Raw genomic sequence first — 14,835 nt, 5'->3', positions numbered from 1 at the left:
GACATAGCTTTAAATTGAGGGGTGATAGATATAGGACAGATGTCAGAAGTAGGTTCTTTACTCAGGGAGCAGTAAGGGCGTGGAATGCCCTGCCTGCAAAAATAGTAGACTCGCCCACTTTAAGGGCATTTAAATGGTCATTGGATAAATATATGGATGATAATGGAATAGTTTAGGTTAGATGGGCTTCAGATTAGTTTCACAGGTCGGCGCAACATCGAGGGCCGAAGGGCCTGTACTGTGCTGTAATGTTCTATGTTCTATGTTCCATAACTGATATTTCCCCCTGTCTGGGGGGGAATATCAATTCTTCCTCCAGAAATAGAACATAGAACAGTACAGCACAGTACAGGCCCTTCGGCCCACGATGTTGTGCCGAACTTTTACCCTAAACCTAAGGTTGATCTAACCTCCACCCCTACCTTATACTATCATACATATGCCCATCTAATAGCCGCTTAAATGCCCCTAATGAGGCCAACTCCACTACCCTCTCCAGCAATGCATTCCACAGCGCCAACAACTCTGAGTATAGAACCTACTTCTGACATCTCCCTATATTTACCTCCACTCACTTTAAAACTATGCACCGACGTAATAGCTACCTCCACCCTAGGAAAAAGTCTCTGGCTATCCACTCTATCTATACCTCTGATCATTTTGTACACCTCTATCAGGTCACCTCTCACCCTTTGTCGTTCTAAAGAGAAAAGCCCTAGCGCTCTCAACCTTTCCTCGTAAGACCTTCCCTCCATTCCAGGCAACATCCTGGTAAATCTCCTCTATCTTTTCCAACGCTTACACATCTTCCCTGTAATGAGGCGATCAGAACTGGACACAATACTCCAGATGTGGCCGAACCAGGGTTTTTTATAGCTGGAGCATAACTTCATGGCTCTTGAACTCAATCCCTCTATTGATGAAAGCTAACACACCATACGCCTTCTTAACAACTCTATCCACCTGGGTGGCAGCTTTCAGGGAACTGTGGACATGAACCCCAAGATCCCTCTGCTCCTCCACACTGCCAAGAATCTTTCTGTTAACCCTGTATTCTGCTTTCAAGTTTGTCCTTCCAAAATGAATCAGCTCTCACATTCCATCTGCCACTTCTCAGGCCAGCTTTGCATCCTATCAATGTCCCTTTGTAACCTAGAACAGCCCTACGCACTATCCACAACTCGACCCACCTTCATATCGTCAGCGAACTTATTAATCCATCCTTCCACTTCTACGTCCAAATCATTTACAAAAATCTCAAAATCACGAACAAATCCTTGTGGTACACCACTCGTAACTGAGAACCATGTTGAATATTTTCCATCCACTACCACTCTTTGTCTTCTAAGGGTCAGCCAATTCTGTATCCAATCTGTCACATTTCCCCCTATCCCATGCCTCCTTACTTTCAGCATGAGCCTACCATGGGGAACCTTCTCAAAAGTCTTACTTAAATCCATGTATACCACATCCACTGCTTTACCTTCATCCACGTGTTTGGTCACCTCTTCAAAGAATTCAGTTAGGCTTGTGAGGCATGATCTATCGCTCACAAATCCATGCTGACTATCATGAATCAAACTGTGCCTGTCCAAGTGATCATAAATCCTATATCCCAGAGCCCTTTCCATTAATTTGGCCACCACTGACGTAAGACTAACTGGCCCATAATTTCCGGGTTTGTTCCTATTCCCAAATACTCTTTTTTGAAGGGGCGGTGCCTTGTCCAGCCGCAGCATGTGCCTATCCCCATTAGCGACCCAGCCCTTCGAGCCAATCCTTATCCCAAAGTTACGCATGTGGGAAGGAAAGGTCTAACTAAGACAAATTCGGCCTTGTATCTGGAGACAAGAGAACTTGTAATGGAGAATAAGCAAATAAAAAACACAGACATAGAAAATAGGAGGGCAGGAGTAGGCCATTCAGCCCTATGAGCCTGCTCTGCCATTTCGTATGACCATGGCTGATTATCCAACTTCGTCCCTGTTCCTGCTTTCTCTCCACACTTTTTCACCCCTTTAGCCCTAGGAACTATATCACTACCTTCTTGAGAACATTTACTGTTTGGCCTCAACCACTTTGTGCGGCAGAGAATTCTACAGGTTCACCGCTCTCTAGGTGAAGACTTTTTTCCTCATTAATGTTGAAAAAATGAACAACTACTTTGTAATAAAAGCAGAAATTGCTGAAGAAGCTTAGAGGGTCTGGCAGCATCTGTAGAAAGAAGAATGAACATTTTAAGTCCATGGCCCTTCATCAGAACATTAGAGCTAAATAGACTGGACTGACAGTGTTAACTTCATTTTTGTTCAGAGATGTTGCGAGACCTGCTGAATTTCTCCAGCACTTTGTTTGTCTGAAGGGAATTGGGTATTTGTCACAGGTACTTGTCTACATTCCATCAATGAATACGTAAAAATCATACTTACTTGGTACAGCACTGCAGGAAGTATGTCAGTACATTCAGATCTATAACCCACACATAAATATTGTTATAGAATGAATGCAACATTTATTTCTGTTGAGTAATCTCACTGTGTTTAATTTCTATAGACTAAAACAATGTTAAGCACTACACAATTCCCAGTCTAATCAAAACCAAGAATGTTGGCAATGTTCAGTGTGGAGCCAGGAGAGTTAACGTTTCAAATTTATGATCTTTCTTCTGAACTGGGAAATGTTAGAAATGTTATAATTGCTATTTCCAGCACTTTATCATTTCAGATTTTCAGCATCTTCAGTACTTTGCTTTTGTCTAATACAAATCATATTTGTTAAAGTCCAGTTGATTCTTTGATAGATGAATGGTCGAGATCCCACTGATCACAAACTGCTGTTGAAGAAGTTTGAAGTGTGGCTGAAAACTGAAGATCGGAAATTGACAAGCATTTTTGCTGCCAAAAGTCCTCGGAGTAACAGAGAAAGAAAAAACAGAAAACAAGGCCTGAAGGTCAGAAAAATTAGAAATCATTAAAATTCAAAGTATTGAGAGTATGAGAGCAGGTAGAGGCCGTTCAATCCTTCAAGCCCGCTGCACAATTCAATAAGATCTTGCATTTGTGAACAGAGCTGCCGTTTTCTGTCTGCCCCAACCCCGCTTCATTACCCTTGACTTCTTTGTTTATCAAAAATTAATTTATCTCAGACTTGAATAAATACAAAGACCCACCCCCACTAATTTCTGGGAAGAGAATTCCACATAGTAACAGACCCAGGGAAATCTTTCTTCTCCTATCGTAAAACAAAACTGTGGATACCGGGAAGCTGAAATCAGGACAGAAGAGGCCTTCAACCCATTGAGTCTTTACTGACAAAAACTGCTTTAAATCCACACTAGTCATACTTTCCAGCACTTGGCCATTGGCCTTGAATGTTTTAAGTGCTCATCCAAGTACTCTTTAAAGGTTGTCAAGCTACTGTCCTCAACTACCTTCCCAGGCATGTATTCTAGCCTCTGACCATTCTCGAGGTGAAAACAATTTTCCTCCTATCCCCTTTAAACCTCCGACCTTTCACCTGAAAGGTGCACCCGCTTGTTATTGACCTTTCAACGAAGGAGAACAGCTGCTTTCTGTCCACCCAGTAGAAGCACCTCATAACCTTAGACGCCTCAGTCAGGTCCACCCTCGGCCTTCTCTGCTTTAAAGAAAACAACCTGAGCTAATCCAGCCTCTCTGTAGCTAAAGTGCTATATCCCAAGCAACATTCTGGCAGAGCAGCTCTGCACTCCTTCCAGTGTAATCACATCCTTTCTGTTGAACGGTGACCAGAATTGCACGTTGTACTCCAGCTGTGGCTTACCCAAAGTTTTGTTTAGCTATAACCTACACCGTAACTGTTAAGGCAAATGACCCATATGCCACTTTAACTACACTAACCAACCTGTCCTGCTGCTTTCAGAGATCATTGGACAAGTACCCCAAGTCTGTTCCTCTGAGCTTCCTAGTGTCCTGCCCTTCTTTAAGTATTCCCTTGTCTTGTTACTTCTTAACACTCATCAGGGTTAAAATCCTTCTGCAACTGGACTGCCTACCTGACCAAAATCCTCCTGTAACCTAAGACTTCCTTCCTCCCCGTTAGCCAATCTGTTATTTGCGAATTTAGTTATTGTTACCTTCGCATTTTCTTCTGTATCGTGTATATACATCATGAATAATGTGACCCAGCGCTGCCCGTGCCACTAGATACCAGCCTCCAGTCATATAAACAGCTTTCTCCCACCACCATCTGTCCCCTCCCACTGAGAGAATTTTAGTTCAACTTGCCAAGGTACCCTGCCTTCTTTATCAGGCTCCCACTCAGGACATTGTTATAGGTTCTGTTGCAATCCAGAAAAACTTCATCAGCTGCCCTACCCTCATCTGCACACTTGGTCACCGACTCAATAGATTCCACGAGATTTGTTAGGTATGACCTCATTCTGATAAAGCCATACTGACTATCCCTGATCAAACCTTGCCTCTCCAAGAGGAGATTAACAAAGAACAAAGAAAATTACAACACAGGAACAGGCCGTTAGGCCCTTCGGCCCTCCAAGCCTGTACTGACACGCTGCACTGACATTGTGCTTTTAGTCACAACTAAAACCCCCTACCCTTCCGGGGACTGTATCACTCTATTCCCATTCTATTCATGTATCTGTCAAGACGCCCTTTAAAAGTCACTATCGTATCTGCTTCCACTACCTCCCCCGGCAGCGAGTTCCAGTCACCCACCACCCTCTGTGTAAAAAAAAAAAAAAAAAAAAAAAAAAACCTCCCTCATATATCACCTTTAAACCTTGCCCCTTGCACCTATGCCCCCTAGTAACTGACTCTTCCACCCTGGGAAAAAGCTTCTGACTGTCCACTCTGTCCATGCCTTTCATAAACTTGTAGACCTTTATTAGGTGGCCCCTCAACCTCCATCGTTCCAGTGAGAACAACCCAAGTTTCTCCAACCTCTCCTCATAGCTAATGCCCTCCATACCAGGCAACATCCTGGTAAATCTTTTCTGTACCCTCTCCAAAGACACCACAACCTTCTGGTAGTGTGGTGACCAGAGTTGAATACAATATTCCAAATGCAGTCTAACAAATGTTCTATAAAGCTGCAACATTACCTGCCAATTTTCAAACTTAATGCCCCGACCGATGAAGGCAGGCATGCCATATTCCTTGTTAACTACCCTGGGGGATTTGTCCACTTTTAAGCCTGCCAAAACCTCCCAAAGCACTTCACTCCCTATGTTAATATGCTCAAGAACCTGTCAGTCTCCCTGAATTCTGTACCTACATCCTCCTCCTCCAAAGTGAGGGTGGATGTGAAGTACATAACTCCTGGTTCCACGCACAGATTGCCCCATTGGTCTCTAATGGGCCGAACTCATTTCCTGGTTATCCTTTTCCTATTGATATATTTATTCTGCATAATCTTATCTGCCAATGTTTTTTCATGCCCCGATTTGTTGTCCTAATTGCTTTGAGTTCTCCCTTCATCTTCTGTACTCCACTATAGCCTCTTGGTTTGCTCCCTTAGTACTTGTTAAAAAGCCACTCCTCTTACCCAGTCCTGAATGTACCTCGATATTCAGGGTTCTCTGGCTTGTTGCTCTTACATTTCACTGTGCATCGCAAACCAGCTGTCCAGCCAGCTGAGCTAACTGACATCAGCAGCCACCATAGTCCCAGACAGCCATAGGGCTGCTCTTAGGAGAGTGATGACTGGTGGAGTTTAACCTGTCGCCACTTCAGGAGAGGGGAGAGTTTGAGAAGGAGGCACCTTCATGGTAATCTCAACTGGTGCAGGAAATGAATCTGTGCTGTTGGTGTTTTTCAGCATTTCAAACCAGCCATTCAGCTAACTGAACACCCCTCCAGCACATTAGTCTTGGTCAAAACCTAGTTAACATGCTGAACTGCCAAGGTGAGAGTGACTGCCCTTGACATCAAGGATCCCTTCACAAAAGTGGAGTTGGTGGGAGTTGGGGGAAAATTCTCTGCTAGTTAGAGTCATGCCTTTCAATAAGGAAGATGGTTCTGGCTGTTGGAGGTCTTTAATCTTAGCCCCAGACCATCTTTGCTGGAGATCATCAGGGCCATGCCCTGACCTTGGCCATCTTCAACTGGTTCATTTTTAACAGCAAAGTGCTAGGCAATGACTGCCTCTGACAAGAGAGAATCTAACCATCACAGTTTAATGTTCAATGGCATTACCACTATTAGCATGTTAGGGGCTGCCATTAGAGGCGATGGTGGGTGCAGCTCCACGAAAACTCATGAAGCTTGACACCATACAGAAAAAAATCCAAACCTCTTTAGATTGACTCCCCACCCACTATTTTGAACATATAAAAACCAAAAGAACTGTGGATGCTGTAAATCAGGAACAAAAACAAAGTTGCTGGAAAAGCTCAGCAGGTCTGGCAGCATCTGTGAAGGACAAGACAGAGTTAACGTTTTGGGTCCGGTGACCCTTCCTCGGGAGTTCTGAACATGTACTCCATTCACCACTGATGCACAGTGGAAACAGTGTGTACCATCTACAAGACATTTTTCCAAACTTACAAAAGCTCTTCAGAAAGCATCTTCCAAAACTGTAAACACTACTGCCAAGGGACATAGGGCAACAGATACATGGGAATACCATCACCTACAAATTTACCTCCAAGCCAAACACCCTGGCTTGGACCTATGTTGCCATTTCTTCACTGCTGCTGCATCAAAATCTTGGAACTGCCTTCTTGGATAGCACTGTAGATGATCCATAGCATGTGAATTGCAGCTATTCAAGAAGGCAGCTTATCACCACCACCACCTCAAAGACGCTTAGCAATAGGCATTGAATACTGGTAGAACATCATCCCATTTACGGGCAGCACGGTAGTTCAGTGGTTAGCACTGCTGCCTCACAGCACCAGGGACAGGGGTTTGATTCCAGCCTCTGGCGACTGTCTGTGTGGAGTTTGCACATTCTCCCCATGTCTGCATGGGTTTCCTCCGGGTGCTCCGATTTCCTCCCACAGCCCAAATATGTGCAGGCTAGGTGGATTGGCCATGCTAAATTGCCCATAGTGTACAGGGATGTGTCGATTAGGTGGTTTATAGGGGTATGGGTCTGGGTGGGATGCTCCGAGGGTTGGTGTGGACTTGTTGGGCCGAAGGGCCTGTTTCCACACTGTAGGGATTCTATGATCTATGATCCGTGATTGAATGATAAAAGCAGGGACAGGGAAAAGCAGAGTTATCTCAGCTCAGATTCTCTTTGTAGAAAAATAAATACGTTTTGTCTTAGTTCTTGAAACTAAAATGGATAAGCGTCAAGATTATTGACAGGATGCAGGGCTGGGCAAAGAGGTGGCAGATGGAATTCAACCCAGAAAAGTGTGAAGTGATTCATTTTGGAAGATCGAATTTGAATGCAGAATTACAGGGTTAATGGCAGGATTCTCGGCAGTGTGGAGGAACAGAGGGATCTTGGGATCCCCATCCGTAGATCCCTCAAAGTTGCTATCCAAGTTGATAGGGTTGTAACAAAGGCGTATGATGTGTTGGCTTTCATTGGCCAGGGAATTGAGTTGAAGAGCCGCAAGGTTATGCTGTAGCTCTATAAAACTCTGATTAGACCACACTTGGGATATTGTGTTCAGTTCTGGTCACCTCATTATAGGAAAGATGTAGAAACTTTAGAGAGGGTGTAGAGATTTACCAGGATGCTGCCTGGACTGGAGGGCAGGTCTTATGAGGAAAGGTTGAGGGAGCTAGGGCTTTTCTCATTGGAGCGGAGAAAGATGAGAGGTGACTTGATAGAGGTGTACAAGATAATGAGATGCATAGAGAGAATGGATAGTCAGAGACTTTTTCCCAGGGTGGAAATGACTATTATGAGGGGCATAATTTTAAGTTGATTGGAGGAAGTAGAGGGGAGATGTCAGAGGTAGGTTCTTTACACAGAGAGTGGTGGGTGTGTGGAATGCGCTGCCGGCAGTGGTAGTGGAGTCAGATATTTTGGAGTCTTTTAAGTGAGTCTTGAATAGGCACATAGAGGATAGTAAAATGTAGTGTATGCAGGGCAGTTTGATCTTAGTAGGATAATAGGTTGACTCAACATCGTGGGCCAAAGGACCTGTACTGTTCTGTGTTCTATGTTCTAAGATGTTCAGATGGCTGTCATTCACATGCATAATGCTGGGTGTCACCAAATGCAATCAGTCTTTGCCAATGCAGATTACTCAAGGAACATGTTGAGATTCTTCTAGGTGCTCTTCAGATGACAGTTGAGGTTCAGACTGGACCAGGCGTCCGGAAACAGGAAAGCTGAGCTGGGAAGTTCTTCTCCTTCTCCAACTGCAAAATCCGAACACACTCCAAAGCAGAAACTGTCACCTAATAATCATAAACCCCACGCAGGGACTCTGCAGTTAACATGTTGACTTTCAAGATATATCTTGTGAAAAATAAGTTGCACTTTCATAGAACATACAACAGTACAGCACAGTACAGGCCCTTCGGCCCACGATGTTGTGCCGACCTATTATCCTACTAAGATCAATCTACCCTGCATACACTACATTTTACTATCCTCCATGTGCCTATCCAAGAGTCGCTTAAATGCCCCCAATGTATCTGACTCCACTACCACTGCCAGCAGCGCATTCCACATGCCCACCACTCTCTGTGTAAAGAACCTACCTCTGACATCTCCCCTATACCTTCCTCCAATCACCTTAAAATTATGCCCCCTTGTAATAGTCATTTCCGCCCTGGAAAAAAGTCTCTGGCTACCCACTCTATTTATGCCTGGCATCATATTGTAAACCTCTATCCTTCTCACCTCTCATCCTTCTTCACTTCAATGAGAAAAGCCCTAGCTCCCTCATAAGACCTGCACTCCAGTCCAGGCAGCATCCTGGTAAATCTCCTCTACACCCTGTCTAAAACTTCCACATCTTTCCTATAATGAGGTGACCAGAACTGAACACAATAGTCCAAGTGTGGTCTAACCAGAGTTTCATTGAGCTGCAGCATAACCTCACAGCTCTTAAACTCAATTCCCCTGCCGATGAAAGCTAACACATCATAAGCCTTCGTTACAACCCTATCAACTTGGGTAGCAACTTTGAGGGATCTATGTACGTGGACCCCAAGATCCCTCTGTTCCTCCAAACTGCCAAGAATCCTGCCATTAACCCTGTAATCTGCATTCAAATTTGACCTTCCAAAATGAATCGCTTCACACTTTTCTGAGTTGAATTCCATCTGCCACTCCTTTGCCCAGCTCTGCATCCTGTCAATGTCCTGTTGCAACCTACAACAGCCCTCCACGCTGTCCACAACTCCACCAACCTTCGTGTCATTGGCAAACTTACTAACTCGCCGTTCCACTTCCTCATGCAAGTCATTTATAAAGATCACAAAGAGCAGTGGTCGCACAGTAGACCCCTGCGGCACACCACGGATCACCGAGTTCCTTCATTGACCTCTGTAAAGAGAGGAAAACCCAGGTGTCCATTTCAACTCAAGCCCAGAAAAAATAATTAAACAGGAAGCCTCTAAAACGGGCCAAGAATACAGATTCTTAACATTTCCCACCTGACTTTTTTTTGTGGTTGTGCTTTTTAATTTTTAATGGGGTGGCAATGGCCTAGTGGTATTATTGCTGGACTGTTAATTCAGAGACCCAGATAACATTCTGGTGACTTGGGTTCAAATCCCGCCAAGGCAGATGGTGGAATTTGAATATCTGGAATTAAGAGTCTAATGATGACCATAAACCCATTGTTGGATTGCTGGAAAAAACCCACCTGGTTCTCTAATGTCCTTTAGGGAGGGAAACTGCCATCCTTACCTGGTCTGGCCTACATGTGACTCCAGACCTACAGCAATGTGGTTGACTCTGAACTGCCCTCTGGGCAATTAGGGATGGACAATAAATGCTGCCTAGCCAGTGATGTCCTCATCCGTTAACGAATAATGAAAAAAAAATTTAGCCTAAAACAGCACGTAATCCCTCAGTAATTCTTCCCCAATCCCATGTCATTGTTACCTACATGGACTCTTAGAACTAGGTCCAGCCCCTCCCACTCCCAAGTTCCTCTCCAACCCAGAGATGTTCTGAACCTTGACACTGCCTAGGCAACACAGCTTTTGGGACACTCTGCCTTTGCTGCAGAGAAAACAATCTATTCCCCGAAATATCTGGCCCTCATGACTACTACATGTCTCTTTTTCCCTTCACTTGAATTGCTGTCTGGACCACTGTGATGTGTTCAGTTTGCTCATCATCTCTGCAGTCTATGCCCATGTCCATACTGGGATCAAGAACCCTGTCCTTGTTGGACAAGGGCTCTGGCTGTGGCTTCTGCAAAGTTAAATTCTCGAATCCAATATCTGTCTCGCTTGCAGTTGTACACCCCCTGTTCCTCACCATGTGTCAAATTAGATGTAGTTAATCTAAGGGATGTGATTGTTGTTTGAAACAGTGTGTCCAAATACCTCTCCCTCTCCCTCATATGTTGAAGTCTCTGCAACTTGAACTTCAGCACATCTGAGCTGACGTTTCTCAAGTAGCCAATACTTGCTGCAGATGTGGTCATAGTGAATCACCCTGACATCTGCCAACTCTCGCGTATTAAGCTGCAACACAGTGCCTACCCAAACATATCTCTAATTTTGAGCTAAATATTTTAAAAGTGATCTTCTTAACTGGATTAGCACCTCCTAATTTAAACCATTTGGCCATTCAAAAGAAATACTCATCAACCACTTCTACTGCTCTTCCAACATAGGTTGAGACTTATCTTTATGAAGCAGCTATCCTCCTCTCTCTCTATCATGTGCTTTGAGACTGCTGTCCCTTCTCTCTCTTGGGATTCCACATTACTAGCCCACTGATCTTATCACTATATAGTTGCCTCCCCGTGTCAAGTTGCTGTTTAAAATTATTTCAGCTGCACGTGATACAAAGTTTGAGAGTTTGATGTGCACAAAATCAAATGTGACATCTCAATATGATGTACTGATGAGTGCAAGAACTTCTACTTCTTGTCTTTTAGTAATGTTTAAGTCATGTTCCATAAACAACTTCCTTCAGTTATGTGCGTAGAGCAGGCAATGTTTTTAACTTTTCTGAAAAGATTAACTGATGGTTTTCAGGTGCTGCAATCTCGTGTCCCTCATGGCCAGAAAATTTTTGAAGAGCTCCTCAGTGCTGAGTTTTCTGGCGTGAATGAAGAAGAGAAACAGCTGGAAGATTTGCGATACCGATGGATATTGTATAAAACAAAATTGAAGGAGGCTGAAGAGCTTTTGGTATGTTTTGTGATCTGAGTTTACAGAAGCTCTGAAATCCAATTTCTCTTCTAGTTTTTCATTTTGCAGCACGATTCAGTAAATGATACGCTTCACTTTGCAAAGGATCTCTTTTTTGAGTGCCATTTAATCCAGATGCTTTATTCAAATGTAAAAGTCTCAGCCCACAGGTCCCGGTACAAGAGGTGGAATGAATCAGCTGTGAATAATCGGTTATGATTTATTCCAGAGGATCCAGATGCAGATGTATGCTAACAGCAGCCAGATTGACAACTGCACTGTATCTCTCGCTTCCTCAAAAGCAGGGAGATAGAAAACAGGGGAACTGTTTGTCTTGACGCAAGTCACTTCAAAAATATTCTCATCCATGATCAAGGAAGATTTAACGATCCACTTAGAGAATCATAATAAAATCAGGCAGAGTCAGTAAGTTTTACAAAAAAGAAATTGTTCACCAAATTTTTTTGAGAGTTGATGGAACCCTTTGATAACAAAGACCAAAAAATGTTAACGTAGGCAGATTTTCAAATGGTGGAATGATAGGAAACAGAGTGACGAGTCCCAGTTACCACAATGGTTAATGGATGTGTTTTGGGTGGCGGGAAGTCTGTCATGGAGTTCCCCAGGGATCAGTGCAGGGACCCTTACTTTTTCAGATTTATATGATCTATTTGGACATGGGTGTTGAGGGCAAAAATCTTCAAATTTGCAGTTGATCCTACGCTGGGGAGAATAGTGAATTGTGAGGAATTCAGAGGAGCATTGACAAGTTGGCCAAATGTGCAGTCGCCAGGCAGATGAATTTCAATGCAGAGAAACGTGAGGGAGTACATTTTGGTAGAAGAAGCATATAGAGACAAAACAGTCTCCATGGTACAACTTTGAGGAAAGTACAGGAGGAGAGGGACCTTGGGGTTCAAGTGCATAGTTCTCTAAAGGTGGCCAGGCAAATTGAAACAGTTGTTAAGAAGGATTATAGGATCCTTAGGTTTATAAGTAGAGACGAAGAATATAAAGACAAGGAAGTGATGCTACTTCTCTAGAAATCATTGGTCAGTCTGTTTGCAGTATTGTGTTCAGTTCTGGGTACCTTATTTAAGGAAGAATGTTATAGTCCTGGAGCGAGTGTAAAGGAGATTTGCTGAAATGATAATAGGATTGACAGATTTTAGTTACAAAGAAAGATTAGAGAAATTGGGCTTATTCTTAGAGCAGAGAAAGTTAAGATGATCCTTATTGAGGTGTTCAAAATGATGAACAATTTTGACAGGGTAAAGAAGGATATTCTGTTTTTCTATCAGTTGGTATGTTAGTAACTAGGAGTCACAATTTCCAGATTGTCAGCACGAGATCTAGGCGTGAGATGGAGAGAACCTTTATTCAGTTGTAAGGATTTGGAATGCTCTGCCTGGAAGTGTGGTGGAGTCAGATTCAATAGGAGTTCAAAGGAGATCTGGATATATATTTGAAAGGGATTAATCGAGAGAGCTACGGAGATAGGGCTGGAGAATGGGACTGGCTGCATATTTCTTTTGAGAGCTGATACAGACACGAGGATTTGCGGCGTATTAGCTACGAGGAGGGATTGAATAAACTTAGTTTGTTTTCTGTTGAACCTTGGCGGCTGACAAGCAACCTGATAGAGGTTCAAAATAGGGAGGCGTGGACAGAATGGGTAATCGGAATCTTTTACTTAGGGAGGAAATACCAGTTATGAGGAGACATAGCTTTAAAGTAACGTGAAGGTAAAAAGAAGCCCAAAGAACTGCGGGTGCTGGAAATCAGAAGCAGAAAGAGAAAATGCTGGGAAAACTCAGCAGGTCCAGCAGCAGGCGTGGAGAGAAATCCGTTAACATTTCGCAGAGATAGCCAAAACTGCAGATGCTGGAGTCCGAGACAACAGTGTGGAGCAGGAGGAACACAGCAGGCCAGGCAGCATCAGAGGAGCAGGAAAGTTGATGTTTTGGGTTGGGCCTGTTCTTCAGAAATGGGAGGCTTCGCAGTGGGGTAATAACTCACTCAGAGATAGCAAGAACTCCAGATGTTGGAGTTGGAGTTAAGTGTGGAGCTGGAGGAACACAGCAGGCCCATTTCTGAAGAAGGGTCCCGACACGAAAATTAACATTTCAATCCTTCTTCAGAACTATGCAAGTGTAGCAGGCAAGTGATTATGTTGGCTTTCATGTGAGAGCATTTGAGTACAAGAGCATGAGTATCTTGCTGCAATTAATCAGGGCCTTGGTGAGACCACACTGGAATTATTGTGTGCAATTTTAGCCTCCTTATCTGAGGAAGACGCTCTTGCTGTAGAGGTAGTGCAGCAAATGTTTACCAGACTGATTCCTGCGATGCCAGTACTGACTGATGGATAAAGGGAGGTTAATATGGTTAGGATTATAGCCTCTGAAGTTCAGAAGAATGACGGCCTTTCTCAAAGAAAACTGTAAAATTCTGACCAGATAAATCAGGGCAGATGCTGGAAGTATATTCCCAATGGCAGGGACGTGCAGAACCAACAGTTGCAGTCTCAGGCCGTGGGGTAATCCATTTTGGGCTAGCATGAGGAGAAATGTCTTCACCCAGAGAGAGGCGAGTCTGTGGAACTCACCACAATGGAAGCCAAAATATGATTTCAAGAAGGAGTTGGATACAGTAGTTTGGACAAAAGGGATTAAAGGATATTGGGTAAAATGGGAGCTGGCTATTGACTTGATGATTATAATGAATGTCATAGCAGGCTCAAATGGCTAAATGGTGTACTACAGCTATTTTCTATGTCTCTACTAAATACATTACTTCAACCATACATTTAATTTTATCCCTTAGTATTGCCTTCTGTAAATGTATTGAAGCACACAAGAGCTATCCTGAAAAGGTGGTGATGTGCCCGTAAATGTGGAGTTGGAACAGCACAGCTGGTCGAACAGCACAGCTGGTCAGACAGCATCGAGGAGCAGGAAAGTCAACATTTCTGCCCAAAATATGACTTTCCTGCTCCTCGGATGCTATCTGACTAGCTGTGCTCTTCCAGCTCCAGCCTTTATTGACTCTAGCTACCAGCATCTGTGGTCCCTTACTGTCTTCAAGGTGATGTGCTATCACTTTGAAAGCTATTTCTTTAAAGCTTGGCTACGCAAATGAATCAAGTACCTAGATGTTTTAATGTGGCCATTGCCTCTGCATTGTAGCACTCGAGGCACAAGCTGTGTCCGGAGATTACACTATTGTGTCTGTGTGTATATATATTAATTTAATTATAAATAAATTCACCAGAGAGCTTCATATGAATGGAATTCATTTATCTCGTTTGTGTTACGTTTAGAGAATGCATATTCTTGCAATCCTTGTTGATAATACCTAGTGTCTATAATGCATTGCCTGGTACCTCTCCATTGATCTGGTAGTTTGCTGCTTTCTCATAAGCAGAGCGATACAGCACAAAATGGGCCCTTTAGCCCATATCGACTGTGCTGATATATGATGCCTTTCTAAACCATAAATTGTACTTTATTTAATGTTTGTTTCAGGCTCAAGGCCCTGATGAAGT

The 14,835-nt window shown here is 43.5% G+C and overlaps 1 protein-coding gene across 2 annotated transcripts in view; it reads left to right on the top strand.

Moving 5' to 3' along the window:
• Window positions 1-14,835, top strand: part of syne3 (spectrin repeat containing, nuclear envelope family member 3) — a 91,477-nt gene that overhangs the window by 59,543 nt on the left and 17,099 nt on the right. For both annotated transcript variants that reach the window (XM_048599781.1, XM_048599783.1), the window contains 2 exons: window positions 2,801-2,950; window positions 11,133-11,288. In XM_048599781.1, the coding sequence (XP_048455738.1) occupies window positions 2,801-2,950; window positions 11,133-11,288 (306 nt within the window). The remainder of the gene's footprint in view (window positions 1-2,800; window positions 2,951-11,132; window positions 11,289-14,835) is intronic.

The sequence above is a fragment of the Rhincodon typus genome, chromosome 8 (assembly GCF_021869965.1).
Source record: "Rhincodon typus isolate 14 chromosome 8, sRhiTyp1.1, whole genome shotgun sequence".
Classification (NCBI taxonomy): Eukaryota; Metazoa; Chordata; class Chondrichthyes; order Orectolobiformes; family Rhincodontidae; genus Rhincodon; species Rhincodon typus.
Note: the sequence above shows the minus strand (reverse complement) of the source record. Positions and strands in the feature narration are given on the sequence as shown.